The following is a 16,961-nucleotide window of genomic DNA, read 5'->3' as shown; positions in this document are numbered from 1 at the left end:
TGCTGATCTCGCACGCAGACGACAACCCTGATCGGTCTGCTGAAGACGGCCCGCCTGCTGCGCCTGGTGCGGGTGGCCCGCAAAATCGACCGCTACTCGGAGTACGGGGCCGCGGTGCTCTTGCTCCTCGTGGCAGCTTTTGCGCTCATCGCCCACTGGCTGGCCTGCATCTGGTACGCAATCGGCAACGCCGAGCGACCTTTCCTAGCCCACAAGATCGGCTGGCTGGATGCTCTGGCCCGCGATACGGAGCAGCACTACAACAATAGCCACGGAGGACCCTCCATCAAGTCCAAGTACGTGACGGCGCTCTACTTCACGTTCACCAGCCTCACGAGCGTCGGCTTCGGCAACGTGGCGCCCAACACCAACATGGAGAAGGTCTTCGCCATCATCGTTATGCTCGTAGGATGTGAGTATTGGTTGTGGAGAGATAGTCTGACCACTAAACGGCACGACCTTGGGTAGTGTAAAGCCCTGGATCGTAGCTTAAGTAGCGACACGTCCGCCATCTCGAGGCCAAACGATGATTTCTTCTATGTCCACTACGGTGAAGTAGCGTGTTTTGCTTCTTGAACGTGGTGTTTCTTGATTGTGAATTAACATGGAGTTAATAGGAAACCACAGTTATGAAGCAAAATACGCTACTTCTCCATTCAGACATAGAAGAAAACATCGTTTAGCCCCAAGATGGCGGACGTGACGCTGCTTAATCTACTATTCAGGGCTTTAGGGTAGTGCACTCTCATCTTCAATAAGATGACATCTGCCTTCAGCTCGATTATTGCATTTTCCAGACTGATAAGTCCCCAACGAGGACGAAAATGCTATTTCTGGATGACATACCAGGCCGTCGGTATATTGCATGCAGTTCTGCTTAAGCTCCTGGCTTAAGGGTGGTAACTTACTGCTTAACGACTTTCAGTGCCACAGACATCTAGACAAAATTTTGGATTTAGGTCAATTCTCAATAGATATGAGCCCTGGTAAAGCGGTTTGGCTGCATGGATCCTAGTTCAACTGAAATGAACGTCCAAAGCTGCCAGTTTTGCTACAGAAAAGTAATAGTGTTTTCACTTCATTTTGAAGCTTCGATTGAAAGAACTGAAACTTGAAGCTTTGATTCGAAGCTTGAAACATCACAATATTTGTTTTTCCAACACATTTAGCGTCTTTTGTCAGTCTACCATAGGAGAAGAGGCATTGATTCTATATTGTAAATGTACTCAAGCAGTACATATTCCAGTGCATTAGCAAGAAAAGAGTAAAAACCGGAAATTCCAAAGGAAAGCCATTGCATTTCTGGAGCCAAGCTAGCAGCTTTGGATCCTCGTTGCAGCCAAAATAGTACCTATGCAGTCGAATTGCTTTATCTGGGCTCATATCTACTGAAAATTAACCTTAATTCAGAATTTCGTAAAGATCCGAGCCGCCTCAAGATCGTGCCGTTTGGTAGTGAACATAAGCTTTCCAGCAGGCGAGGCCTCTATACCAACATGATAGGTCACGCGTATCTCTTAGATACGCTATTACATACATATAAGCTTTTGGCATATGATCTTCGGGAATCATGTAAGCTTGTCGTTTTGGATTATTAGTAGAAGTATTTTTTATTTTTAATTAAGTTTAGGGTTAAATAAGAAGCTTTGTGTCTGTGAGATACGTGCAAATCTTTAGGTTACATTCGATGTTGGTTACTTTTATAGAAAGTTTTTATTAGAGTGGAGCACCATTTACCATTTAAACGTATTTAGAGCAGCCATTCTTAAAGAATACATAATATTTAAGCCTAAAGTAGTAAAAATAAATGGAAAACCGAATGTCAAAAATTAAAAAAATATATACTTAAACAGTTGCTGCTTATGTCCCAGATATAAACGTATACAGAGTGTTACTGACGCTAGAAAAAAAAAAGTGATGATTGAATGTAGGTGTAAAGGAGGAGGAAGAATAGCTTAAGTCAGACAATCGAAGCGCTTTCTCGCATAAAGCTTTAAAATGAAATTACCTCTCAGTGTATCGCTCAGATACACGCGCTCTCTAGAATTATAGTAAGGAGTATGGTATGGTTCTGATAGCAAGACGCTTAATCTTGGGCAAACTGAGGCAATGAGAAGAAAAAGGAGGTGGGTGGAATTTTTTACGTTTAGTGTAAAACGTGTGCAAATTTCAAACCCTGAGCAGGCATTCATTGAAAAGTTTTTCTAGATTCTGCTGTAAAGCAACATCTACCATGGCTGCTAGTTCCATATCTTTCCCCTAAGCAGATGAGTGTATCTTCTACCATTCGTACTAGTTATATAAAATTTTAAAAAATGTCCCTTACACCCTTTGCTTTTATGTGTTTCAGTATATTTATAAGCGAGTTGAAAGAGGAAATACCCTTACATTGACTCTAAGATAATAAATCTTATCAGCAAGGCTAATAGGCTTTCGTCATTTTTATTTTGCGCAGTTAGAACCGTTCCATCCTCCCCAGTAGAAATTCATCATAGCAGAGCCAGACCGTATTATTTCGTCCCGCTCTCGTGGAGTCTAGTTTTTAAAACAAAATGAATATTTCTAGCAAATCTTTAATATTTTTTGCGAAAGTTTCAAATTTCTTTTCAATACTTTTGTACAGGATTTCGCAAACAATAACGTGAAAAAAACCCCTTTCAGTATTCCAAGTTTAAAATATAAAAACCTCTAAATCAAAAAAAAAATCTCAAAGTATTCTTTCTTCAGCCTATGTAAATGCAACGAAAGTTCGCAAATGAATTCGTGTAACGGATTTTAAGTATTCAAGCATCATTGTTGGGACTTCAACTTCTTTTTATGTCTCTTTCCTTAATGTCATTAATTTATAAAAATCATTTTTAGTTTGCAGTGTGTGAGCATTTTTATTCATCAGATTTGCACTCCACCTGTGACATTAAAAAAACATTCAAAACACTCTTTTTATGTCTGTTGTGATGCCTTGTCACCCAGATACATTTCCGTTCAATGTGCAAGGAGTTCGTCATAATTGCAAGCAGTCATGCTTCTTCCAGCCAATAATTTCATTCAAATATGTCTCTAATGTGGAATAATATGTTTCCAGCAATCGTAAAAATTCTATTGGGAATGAGTATATGTATGAAGGATTAAATAAGCACATAATGGGTAGAAAGTTGTCTGCTTACCCGTATGTGACCGTCTCAGCTATACAATGGAATTGTTTCCTTCAGTCAAAAGTAGTACTTTTTATCACTGAAATTCATAGAATAAACAAAAAAAAAAAAAAAACATGGACTCAAAAAATACTTTCATTTTCCCAACAGTTATTTTTTAATTAATTTTTTTAAATGTCCGATTCTTCAAACAGAGCGTGATCTTTATGACGTCACAAATGATGCACTATGGCGCATCTTTCTGCCGCATTTCCACGTTATGATAATCAAGAAGCGAATTACAATTGCGCTCTACGCTTGCTATCAACCATATCGTTGCCAATACACGTGAGTAAAGATGCGAATTAAATATTTTGGACCATGAATGGCAACATTGAATGGCATTTCATCATTTGTGATGTCATCGGACAAAAACGTAAACAATGAAAGCGCACCGATTTTAGTAATTTTTTTTAAATATTACACTTAAAGAAATTATTTAAAAAATGGTCAGATTCTATGTTTTTAAGCATGCTGTTTCAGAAAAAAATACTTTTAAAATTTTGGAAACGACCCCATTCTGACGAATATTGACATCCACACGTAATTTCCAGAAAAATCTTGGATTCAATGAAGCTTCAAGAAACAAGTCTCTTAAGAAAGCTAGGTTTTTGGTTACTGACAGGGATTCTTTAACGCGGTTTCTCCTGGTGTGGAATGTTCCTGCTTTACTTTGCTTTCTTTTCCCATTATTACACAAACTGAAATATATATGTATGTTAATCTCGCATATTATCGCATTATGTGGTTACTTTTATGTTTTAACTTCTGCTTTTCTGTGTTTCATTATATATGCAAGCATTTGTGAAAGCTTAGAAAGCGCCTAACTTTTTACATGACGTTGAGAAAAGTGCAATTATCCTCTAATTGCTAAAATATAAGAGCAAGAAACCAGTTTCCCATATTCTTTACAGACGGATTAAACACAAAGTAGCACGTTAAATGGAATGAGGTTTTACGTGGAGTTAGTATTTCTTCAACCTTGTTATTCTGATAGAATAAACGTCGTAGTATAATTCAAACTTTTCTTCCTGCTTTGAAGGTAAATAAGGCATCGCATTTTATTCATAACTTAAGATAGACCAGAACTCATACTGCTATGACTTGCGAGCTCAGCTCTGATGGGACTTGCAGCACAAAAGTACGGAAATTTTAAGCAAAAATATTTAACCTGTGACCTACAAACTACTACTTATTTTGAAACACAAAGTTTGTTGAAATATAATCCCGGTTCGTTATTCTTTAATTTTATTTGTTTTTTGTTTTGTCCATGGTGCTTAAGGTATAAACTAGCTAATTGAATAACAAGTAACCTGCTTCTTACAATTAATAAGCAGACATTATTATGCAATTTGGACTGAATAAACCATCTGCTCTTGAACACAAAGCATTACATTTTTAAATATTTAATGCAAGATGTTTTTAATACCGAACATTTACTCCAATATGTTGTTTTACAGCTCTCATGTATGCAAGTATCTTCGGTAACGTATCCGCCATCATCCAGAGGTTATACTCAGGCACCGCTCGGTATCACACTCAGTTGCTTAGAGTGAAGGAATTTATCCGCTTCCATCAGATTCCGAATCCTTTGAGGCAAAGGCTGGAAGAATATTTTCAGCACGCCTGGACTTATACGAACGGAATTGACATGAATATGGTAAGAAATCATTACAACTTTTGTATGATGAGCTACTAATTGTATCTGAAATTGGTAGCAATCTACAATCTAAGAACTTTTGCATATTTATGCGAATGTTCAATTGTTTAATTATCAACTGCAACTTTCTTTAAGTTTTAATTTTTAAGGTCAATGGTATTAAGCTTTTTATTACATTTCACAGGTTTATCATTATTATTATTATTATTATTATATGCTGTTATTCTTATTATTATTATTATCTGTCATTACCATTACAGTTAGCAGTGTTATTAATTATCATTTTACTCTGTTTTAATGCAATGTATTGTTTTATTTTTAAATCTTCATCATGTATTTACTCAAAACTGTTCAAGCTATTGTGTTTTTAATGCAATCATTTTAAACTAATACATGTAACTTTGTTTAAAACATCATAGTTACTTCATGCGAATATATTTAAACGTATTGCCATGGATATTACATCAGAAAAAGTTCGCACATATTTCACGATTTTAGTAACTTCAAGAAACATTCTTGCCGAATTCGAGTAAGAACATAGCGATTGATTGTGACTGTGTAGCATTGTAATTTAACAACAGACAATGGAGTAAGAAAGTGAATGGTCTCCAGTCCAAACTTCTCCCCCCACTTGAAGCTCAGTAGGTTAGATTTTAGGTAAAATTTGCTTCAGACGTACACTCAACCTCTCCCAGGAACATAGTGCAATACTTTAGTTAAAATTTGTAAGATGAAATTCAAGATTTAGGGGGATATTATTGGGGAAATTTTTCAGAATTAAAGTATTTCAGTTTTTATAAACTCTGAGATTAAGTTGAGGTGGTACCCACCAGATGGGTGTCACCCGGGAGGTGAGAGGACCGCCCCTGTCAAGAAAAGTTTTTTTGATTAAGCAAAAAAACCCCCCTCAAGTTACAGCTTTCAAAAATTGAAAGCACAGGATTTGACCAACAATCTGTTAGATAAACATTAAAGGGGAGCAAATTAATCCTATTCAATGTCTTTTAAAATGGGATTTTTAAGTAATCTCACTTTAGAAATCACAACTATTGAATAATTTGATTTTCAAATTGAATTTCTAACGTTGTCTACATCTTAGGTTTACAATAAAAAACAACGCGAAAATTTCATAAAAAGGAATCCATATTTCAATCTCTGTTTAGGGGTTTTCCCGCCCTCCCATGAGGAAGAGGGATTTGGAAAGAAATAATAAATAATAAAAAATCTGGAGTTGGAGTTGGACGTTTCAAAGTACAGAAATCGGAGTCGGTGTCGGCCATTTTTCTTCCGACTCCACTGCCCTATGTAAAACTAGAATCAAACTATCTCTGCTTCAGTTGGCATTTCCAAGCATCAAAGTTGGTTGACCTTAGGCAGGACATCCCCTTGAGGAATTTCTAACTACGCCACTGCTAACAGACGAATTTAAAAATGGTTGTACTTCAACATGAGTTTCGCTTTGCTCACCTAATGTAATACTATGCAATTATCACCGATTTTAAACACCTAAGATTACTCTTAAGCGTTTAAAATCGAATGAGAAGTATTTTGGAGGCGTCTTAATTGGCAATTTACAGATTGAACAAGGCAAGTTAAAATTTACTATGAAATGCAGCTAAGATCCAAGTAGTAAAAGATTAATTTTAAAAATATCTATAATTATAAAGTACATTGATTGTGATCATGTAATACCATTCTTCGATTCTACTCAATAATATTCGCAAATAGTATTTCTTTCGTCGAATCTTTAGTTTTTGAAGCACATTGTTCAATACAGTAGCTCTCAAAAGTTTTGAGACGATGTGCTTTTTTTTCTCCTATTTTTCCCTGTGAACGAAATTTTTTTATTGATGTAAACTAGTAATTTGTAGCGTTGGTCATCCTTCCTGACACACATTAAACAGTTTGTGTGAAAATTGTTAATTTAAAATTGTTATTTTTAATAACCAGGCGCAAGTTTGATCCATATATTTAATGAAAGCAATGATTATATACAGTGTGATGAGTATATTTGCATATGAAAAACATTATGAACTAAAATATATAATACATAATCGCCTACCTTTGGTAGTGCGTAGAAAGAAACATGTTGTATAGATAATGGCTGACTGGAGAGTACTGCGCAGTTCGCTTCGCTATTGTTACAATTTAAAAATGATATGAGTGCGTTTATTAAAGACGCTTAAGGCGACATCTGGTGATCTGAAAAATAGTTAAAGGAATTAAATTACTTTAAGTTTCTGTAAGCAAAATGTTCTATCAAAAATATACCAAACGTTAACTTAAAAAGTTAAAAGCATAAGTTTTGAGACGATGTGGAAAAATTATTTCTTTCGTCGAATCTTTAGTTTTTAAAACACAATGTTCAATACAGTAGCTCTCGAAAGTTTTGAGACGATGTGTTTTTTTTTTCTCATATTTTTTCCTGTGAGGTAAATTTCTTACTGATGTCAGCTAAATTTCTGCTTTAGCTCACATCAGCTAATGTGAGCTAAATTTATTATTGATGATACTTAAAAATTCATTATTTGACAAAGGAATTTTTAAATTCGTTTGTCAAATAATGCTATGCTGTCACTTACACAAAGGCTCCGCTTTCTCAGGAAATGAAGTAAAAAAATTCATGTAGAAAATGTGGATTCATACATCCATTCATTGGTTTTTAGATTTCAATTTCGTTATTTTCTTTCCATACATGCTGTGTGCAAATGACTTTCGAGTTTCAATAACTGTCCGCATGTAATGCAAAATAATATTACGTAGTCATGCTCGTTATAGAACATACGATGATTCCGACGGAATCGTAGCTGACCCAAGAAATAACGCTGTTTGACGAAGCAAGCAAATGATCACTGTATATAGACTCATAATGTCCACATTCGGTGCGAAGACATCGTAATACGCAAGATGTCGCTGGATTGTCTGCAAGGTCTACTCACAAATTTCTCCTCCAGGCTAAGAGTATTAAGATCCAATCAAAATTCGTTATGGATCGAGAAACGTATTATAGTCAGTGGTTGGAGGAAGATCTTTTGAAGCAATGAATCCAAATTAATGTGTTTGAGAAGTGATATTTGTCGCTATATTTGTGAGGGAAAAGGCACCAGAATGGATCCTTAGTACCAACGTTCAACTGTGAAGCATGGAAACGTACCAGTGATGATAAATAAAATGCAGCAACGTTTAATTGCGCAAAAACACATGTTTCTGAGTTTCTAGGAACCTCTTTCTCCTTACGAAATAGTGAACTTCGAATTTAAAGACATCCGGTTGAGGAGCCTTTCATCATGATGGTATCATCGCTCTCTCTATCCCATTGATGGGATTATATATCAAAATGCTTATTATAACATATTAGAAGATCATCAGCGGCATTATTCTCGCAAAAAGATGCCTCGTGAATGAGTGTTTCAGAGGGATAATGATTCCAAACATTCTTTTAAATTGAGTGCATACTGGTTTTCAGCTCGGAAATCTAGTTATTGGATTGACCGGGTGAGCCACCTGGACTCCTTCTAAATCAACACCTTTTGAGAATGTCTCGGGAAAACATTCGGGAGAAGGGCATTATTTAAATCAAACCTCTTTCAAGATCTTCAATCTAAGTGAACAAAAATTTATATATTTCCATCTTTTCACAGATTTATTTAATCGATGTCCAGATGATGTGTTGCATCACTCAAAGCAAAAGGATATGCTACTAAACATCAAATATTGAAGTACTAGCTGCGTCGCCCGGCTTTGCACAGTCCACCTCGAAAATAAAAGTTATGTCAAGTGATGCGAGTTCAACACTCAGGCTTGAACCAAAAAAAAGAAAGTCAGTGAAATTTTGCGGCAGATTGCGGAAAAAACCCCAAAAAGAAAATATTTCAAATCCTCTGATTACAGGCAAAGCCTCAAAACAAAAACAAGAATTTTACCTGTTCATATTCGAGAAAAAAAATGGCAACAGATCTTTTATCTCAATTATTTTCTTCACGCTATACATTTTAATAAAAATAAAAGCATTGTTGCGGAAAGTTGAGATGAAGCACTGAATAATAATTTGAATGGAGGAAAGCCTTCGAAAATTAGGTATTTTATGTCGAAATCTAAGTGTCATAATTAATAGTTTTTAATTGATATCTCCGCTAATTATTGTCGGAGGATTATGTTAAATAGCCAAACATGAAGACGGAAAGATTACGAATCCATCGAGACCTGATTCGATGGTCAGTTCTCTATCGTTCGGGAGAAGAAGCTTGGACATACATAGTTAGATACATAGGTACATACGCTCAGTTTTTAATTATATAAGATAACGCGCACATAAAGACGATTATTTTCAGTAACAGTTGTGAAAAATTGAAGCGTCCCAAAACTTGTTTTAAAATTTTACAAGTTTCCGAGCAATTTTTGTGTAAATGTCACAGCTATTCTAACAGTCAAATGTTCGTCGCTGTCGAGCTTCAAAAAAAAATACAAATTAGTCCCCAAAAAGAGAAGAGAGAAAGTTTGCTAATAGAAAAAGGTACCGAAAAAGATATCGTCTGACAACTTTTGAGAGCAACTGTATATCGTCGCCTCAGAGCAACAGTAGGACATCTTACTATTATTTCTGCGATTAGATGTCTTAGTGTAGCTCTGAGGTGATGACATATTAGTGTGAGTGTTTTTTCTCCTTAAATCTATTTGGTTAAAAACTCTAATGGGTCAAAAATAGGGATGCACTCCTGCTTTCTCCTTAAAACCAGTATATTTTAATAATGAAAAGTAAAAGTACATTTTATCACTTTGAAGTTTGTGCTGTGAGTTGCAAGCTTAAGCTCGTTTCTCTAGCTATAATTCAAGTTATTTGCGTAAATATTTAATTTAAATTCCGTAGCTTCTTTATTCTTTAACCAAAGTTAATATTATGCTTGTCACCTTTATGTATTGCAAATTAGCTTCGTAGAACCAATTTCACCCATTATGAAAATAACAGTTATTCGTAATGAAGCCCAAATGCAAAATATTTTACAGGTCTTGAAAGGTTTTCCAGACTGCTTGCAAGCGGACATATGCCTCCACCTGAATCGCAATCTGCTCAACAACTGCTCGGCCTTCAAAGGGGCTAGTCCCGGATGCCTTCGAGCCCTAAGCCTAAAGTTCAAGACGACGCACGCGCCCCCTGGTGACACTCTAGTGCATCGGGGTGACGTGCTCACAGCCCTCTACTTCCTCTCCAGGGGAACGATAGAGATCCTCAAAGATGATGTCGTCATGGCCATACTTGGTACAAGGATTGTTTTTGCCCTTTCAATCTTTATGCTGCATTGATTTCCATTATTTGCTGCATTTCAAATCGATAAAGAAGTCTTTTCTAAAAACATGTTTTTCTGTATGATATAAAGAGCATACGCATGCTTAGTTCTTTGTTTTAAAAATACTTTTCAACAATGGAAACGTAAGCTTCAAAAAACTTAGTTAATTGAAATTTACCACAATCCACATTTGTTGTCAATTGTCTGTGGAAAAAAGTTAGAATGGTGACAAATATTTGATTGATGCAATTTTTTTTTTAACAAAACCAGCTTATTTATGTTATAATTTTTAGGAAAACTGATCTTGGCAAGATAAACCATTTTTTTGAAGCACTTCAGCTTTAATAACAAAACAGTAGTCATTTCTTTAAAAAATGAGCAATAGTGTACGCAAGAACTTTTTTTTAAGTATTGCAACAATTTTTGATTTTGAGTGAACGTGATTCATTTCGAGACACAGAACTATTTTTTGAAGATCTAATATTTGACTTAAAAGATTCTTTCAAAATACATATTTTAGTAAGTTGACGTTGATTCCAGATTTACATGATAAAAGGAATCTTGTCTTTAAAAAAATCTTTAAGAAGATTCTTTTCCTTTTTTTTTCTTTTTCTTCAGGGAACCTTATCTAGATGTTTTTTGATGGAGTGTTGAAATTCACATTTACCGACATGAAATTTTTGTATTTCAACTGAGAAATCTTTTGCCTGATTGTTTCACATTTTTTGTGCGAAGCTGTGTTTTCAGCTTAATCTGAGAAAGATTAAATATCAAATAAAATTAATTTGAAGAAGAAAATGATAGTATCAGTGTCCAGTTTAATGGCACGTTGAAATAAAATGTTCAATAATTTGTTAGTTCATCATCCGATTAATCATTACGATCCCTTGCGGATCATGGACCTCTTTATAGGCTTTTCTTAGAGCAACTTCTCTTCAAATATGGAATTCAAAAACATGGACTTTTTTTCATATTTTCTAATGAATAATTATGCTTCTGCATAGGGTAAGATGGCATGTAAAAATCTCAATTTAATAACATCTGGGACCCTCTGGTATAAGGGGTTTTTGAGAAGTGAAGTTTTAAATATACCTTCGTATTACACACAATATTGGATAGTTTCATAAGTAATGTTCTTTTTGACAAGTGAGGAAGGTTTTTGCTCTACATATTAAAATTTAATCTTGATACCAATTGAGCATGTGCACTACGTAAGAATTTTTTTTTTTTCAATAACTGATTTTGAATGAATTGGATTCTGAGCAATGACTAAATAGCTATATGATAACAAATTGGCAGGTTTTTTTTTTATTACTTTTGCATTAATTTCAATAATTGTCATTTCAAGTTTATGTTTCCACTCTGATTTTAAAAACAATTTTTTAATATAATAAAGACTCCTTTCTTTTCTTGAGCAATAAGATTCAAAAATAACAATGAAGAAACATAAAAATATTGTTTTTTAAAACAGGTAAAGATGACATTTTCGGAGAGAATCCTTGCAGCTACAATACCGTCGGCAAGTCGAGCTGCAACGTCCGTGCCTTGACGTACTGTGATTTGCACAAGATAAACCGCGAAGATCTACTGGACGTGCTTGACATGTATCCAGAATTTTGGGAGTCCTTCTCCACTAACTTAGAAATCACATTCAATCTTAGAGATGTAAGCATTACAGTTTATATGCGTCTCTATTTTTAGAACTCTTCCGTTTATTGTCTGTTGTGGCAAACCTAAAATAGACTTGGGTTCAAAGCTAAAGGAATTTTCAGATTTGGCCGATTATCTGCAGAACTGTTCGGCAGGTTTTAGGGAAGTTTGGTTTGAGTATAGATTAAAATGATAGGAAAAAACAGCCGTTCAACAGTTATAATGTACATGCGTGATCACTTATAACACACATCGAAGTTGGATAGAATGAAACAATGATCACAGAATCGACCCAGAGAGTGGATTAATAGAGAGTTCACAATATGGTGAACGCACCAATACTTTTTTGGATAAAAAGGATGTGAATAAAAATGCCCCTTAGTCCCCAAAGAACTGTTCTGGATCACTTACGCGTCTAGACGCCGTGGATTCAGATATAAGATTTGGTTTGGTGGTGTCCATTGCCTGCTTAATCTACCACCCCACAGCCGCTAAACAGATTAAAATCTGATCAAACATCGCGTAAGGGGAGAAATGTGGAGATTCGGCATTACCCAGGTCGCACCACATGGAGGCCTTATCATTACTGCCCGAATTAATAGGCGATATGGTCTCCTGTAATAGATGTGCATCAATAATGCTTTCCAGAAAAATATATGACCAGATGATTGCAATGTAACCTCGCGTTATCGTGCCTTAAAATTAAATGAGTGCAACCGCACTCCTGAAAAGGTGTACATAGGGTGCGAATATCGCATTCCTGTGCCTCAAAGTAGCCGCAGTGCGTCTTTCGAAGACATAGAGGAATCTGTGTCAGTCCAACATGATGATTGTCCAACCACCAAACCTCCGCTGCTTTAACGGTTGCCTTTTCAGACACTGGATGACAGACAACGAGTTTCTGGTTCTCTCAGGAGAAGTTAGCTCAAAGCAGATACGTTAGGTAGACTGTAAAAAGAAGCTATTAATTTTTACATTTCTTGCTTAAGTTAGTATTTTTAACTTTAAACATAGCAATCATTGACTACTTGCAATAAAGCAAACTGAAACGAGTAAATCAATAAAAAAGTTAATTTTTTCGAAACCACCTTTGCCCATGATGCAGAGCTGAAGCAGCGACTTTGGGGCAAAGCGGGTGGGATTAAATATATAAAACGAAATCAACTATAGTTGAGACAAACCTATCCTGGCAGCGTCGTAATGCTGAGATTAGGATATGAGTAGTCTTCCCGATGCTGCCTGGTTATATTTGCCTCAACTATAGGACTGTTAAAAGTTCACAGCCTTGACGACTTTTGCTTTGACCGTTATCACAACTTTAAAATTTGCCTTGCTGAACAATTTGTTTCGTACAAATTTTGGTAACGCTTCTAAATTCCATGATAGTTGTCACAGTTATAGGACCCGATGCCACTGTAAGAGGTGCAAGTCTTTTAAGTCCACCCTTTATAGCCATCACATCTAATCCAATCTTTGGATGGTGAACCAATGTACAACTCGTCGCATACTAAACACCTTCATACGGGTGGCTCATTTTTCTAATTGTTTTGTCCTGGGCTTGAGTTCTAACGAAAGAAATGCAGGAACTCTGTGGTCCCTGAACTTATTTTAATGGGAAACAGACTGAATTCCATCGTAAATGTAAAAATCTCATAAGATTCAATTGAAATGATGTAACTGAACTCTCGTGAGCTCCTATTCAAGTTTAGCTCTAATTTTGTCCATACTTCTCGTCTTTTTTGTCACTCATTCCTGTCTTTTAATTCTTGCAGAAGTTTTACATTCCTTTAAATGCTTTTTAACTGCGTTAACCATTTCTTCTTAGTCTTCCAGTTTCATTTTCCTTCAACTGGTCTTTCATTATAGTGCTCGTGAGAACTTTTTCTTACTGTGTTGTTGTGGTTTTGTGGGACCGAATTTTGAATTAAATTTCATTTAGAATCACATAGGGTTATGCAACTGTTATATCTTAATTTGCAGCATTCCCGTCGCTATAAACTTTATTAAGAGTCAGGGGGCCGATTGCAGATATTTATATTGGTTTATTACATCAAACAATGATGTTTTTAACATATAACTGGTTAAAATTCGGAAATATAATTAATTAAAGCTTTTCTGACTGTTACAATGATGTTATTTTTAATTTTCAGACTGATCAAGCAGGTGTAGATCCTGAACTTTTTAGGCACAAACAAATGTACAAAGAACCAGATTCCATAGACGAAGGTGAGCTATTTATTTCTGTATTTTTCAATAAGTTACACAATCTAACGAAATTTAGGTGTGATATACCTAAAATGAATTTTAACAATGTTCTAGATATTTCGAGTCTAAGTGAATAAAGTTTGGGGCTATTAATTTTTTATTAAAAAAACACACTACACGCATATACAATATACATATTTATTACCCCCTCCTCCTTCCAATACACTAAAATTGCAAATTTTAGGGTCGATAATAGAAGATTAGTTGCTGCATTTGAGTCATTGTTCGTAATACTTTGATCATAGTTAGATAATCGGTTTTTTTAATGGATCAACAAATGTCATATCAACTAGAAAATTATTCTCAGCCTAACCATCTTAGATTTTAATGAAAGTTCCAGAAATCTTACTCTTTCTTGGGGGTTTTTTTCAACTCTATTATTCCTAATTGATGGGTTACTAATTTTGAAAATTCGTAATCACTTTTTTTTTAATTTAAACATTACGGTGCTTTAAAATGTTAAAATCAAATTACATGGGAGTATACAGAGTTGCATAATAAATCATTTTAAAGACAGTTGCATGCGCTTTAATTTGAACTAGAACTTAAAGAGTATTGGAAAAGCGGCATTTCTTACAAATTTTCATATTTCAAAAGCTTTTAAGTAATTTTCCTTTAATTTGTTTTTAAAAAGATATCACTCCTTATTTATTTTGATGAATACATTCAGAAACTTACACATTTCTGTAGTTCCAATAGAACTTGTATTCTGTAAAACGACTTTCACATTAGATGTGGACTTACTGTAAAAAAAACACAATTAAGGCGTCAGGAAGATATCCGCGCGTTCGCAGTATTCCGTTTTTAACTCTCTACTCTACACAGTAAGACATTTATTGTGATATTTTTTGATTGGTTGTTTTACTGCTGGTCAGTCAACGTGGTGTAAATTGCCATTTGCCTGCCGCTTACATGCCCATAGCAGCATTGCCTTTAGCAGGTCTAGTACAATCCCCAGAAATGGCTTCAATGTGGGCCCCCAGTTAAGCCCGATGTCAATTCCACTCAAGAATGTTGGCGCATAATTAAACTATCAATCAAAGTACCTGTGCTGTCATGATGTGAAATTGCACGAAGAATTTAATTCAACCGAGAATCCATGAGTCAAATACATTAGAGAAGTTATACTTAAAGAAAATATGTGCAAAAGAGTGAAACAGACAAAACATTAAGCAAAAGTAATAATAGTTAGTTAATTAATAGACCAAATTTTAAAATTCAGCTTTAATATTGTATTGAACCACATGAGGTCTACAGTTATGCATAATTTCATTATAGTGTGTGACAGCTTAGTTAGAAAATCCCGCACGTACAGACAGACTGACACTGATTTTTTTAATAAATAGAAATTGACCCATCTTTCAGCATGAAAATAATTTTCAAATTATCTTTATGTGGATTATTTACTTTTTCGCAAAAAGGCTAATTTAAAAAAGCAATACTGTCCGCCTCTGGCAAGTTGATCTCCGTTGGCCGGCAGATTAAATGATTCTATTTGCTGAAATAGGGGTGAGGAAAAACGGCTGAAAATCAAAAGGTTTGATGGTAGCCCAACTCTACTCTAACAATTCCTCTTCTTACTGTTTGCTCTCCCTTGAAAGAAATGGGCTTGCACAAAGCCAAAGCTCAACTTCTCAGAGGCGGACAGTATATACCTTTTGATAGCAAGGGAGGGAAAAGTAATTTTAATTAGCTACAGTTTTAAAAAAATACGTACTTCAAATGTTAAAATTACAATAACACGCAGCTCTGTTTAGAATCATGTAGAATTGATTTTTTTTTCTGCACTCAAGATTGCTTATTGATTTTATTTTGCAGTGGGTTGGCGTTTCTTCATCTATTTTTCTTGTGATTGGTAGATAGTGAGTCACTTGCTCCTTTGCTTTATGTAACGAGTGAACCTTAAAAGAGGGATGTTGTGTTGGTATATAGCGATTTAAGTGACTCTTTACCTTTCTCTTTCTTTTTTTCATTTTAAAAGTTTCTATTTTAATTTTGATTGCAAAAAATGTGATTTGAATTGCTTGAAAGAATTCAAGTACAGGCGTCCCACGTATAACACGGTATTTCCACAACACGGTTTCGATATTACACTGTACCAAATTTTCGATTATTATAACACGGTTTCGTTATTACACGGTACGAAACTTGAATTTAATACTTCATGGATTTGCTATAACTCGAATGTAAATTTAAAAAAGATGGAATTTCATTTTTGTTCAATACATCCTGTTAATGGTTGATAACTCTTAAGTTTTTACTTTGTTTTTATGAAACTTGGTTTCGATATAACACGATACATCTTATATATATATATATATATATATATATATATATATATATATATATATATATATATATATATATATATATATATACTCACGAGCCAAAACATTATGACCAGCTGTCAATAACGAGTTGGCCCACCTTTGGCACGCAACACAGCTTCAACCCGCCTTGGCATGGATGCCATAAGGCCTTGGTAGATGGCCGGAGACAGATTGTACCAGATGTTTAAGCAATTGTTACGCAAATCTGAGATATTGCGAATTGGTGGTCTTTGAACTCTGAGCTGTCGTTCCATTACATCCCAAATGTGTTCTATCGGATTGAGATACGGTGAGTTAGGCGACCAGGACATTAACTGGAATTCAGCATCATGTTCTTCGAACCTCTCCAACACAATTTTAGCCTTGTGACACGGGGCGTTGTCCTGTTGGAACATTTAATTTCCAGCTGGAAAAACAGAGGCCATGTAAGGGTGCAACTGGTCTGCAATGATGTTCAGATACCCTATGGCATTCAGGGTCTGCTATATCACAACCATGGGTCCCAGAGATGTCCAAGAGAACGTCCTCTAAAGCATAATACCACCACCACCGGCCTGTGTATGATCTACTGTACATTGAG

At 35.3% G+C, this 16,961-nt stretch overlaps 1 protein-coding gene across 1 annotated transcript in view; it reads left to right on the top strand.

Annotated features, from left to right (window-relative positions):
- LOC129223147 (potassium voltage-gated channel subfamily H member 6-like) overlaps positions 1–16,961 on the top strand; it is an 81,795-nt gene that overhangs the window by 33,822 nt on the left and 31,012 nt on the right. The window contains exons 3-7 of the mRNA XM_054857715.1: positions 19–412; positions 4,652–4,851; positions 9,856–10,108; positions 11,608–11,801; positions 13,937–14,012. Of these exons, the coding sequence (XP_054713690.1) occupies positions 19–412; positions 4,652–4,851; positions 9,856–10,108; positions 11,608–11,801; positions 13,937–14,012 (1,117 nt within the window). The remainder of the gene's footprint in view (positions 1–18; positions 413–4,651; positions 4,852–9,855; positions 10,109–11,607; positions 11,802–13,936; positions 14,013–16,961) is intronic.

Source organism: Uloborus diversus, chromosome 5, assembly GCF_026930045.1.
Source record: "Uloborus diversus isolate 005 chromosome 5, Udiv.v.3.1, whole genome shotgun sequence".
In the NCBI taxonomy this organism is placed as follows: Eukaryota; Metazoa; Arthropoda; class Arachnida; order Araneae; family Uloboridae; genus Uloborus; species Uloborus diversus.
This window is presented reverse-complemented; position numbering and strand designations above follow the sequence as displayed.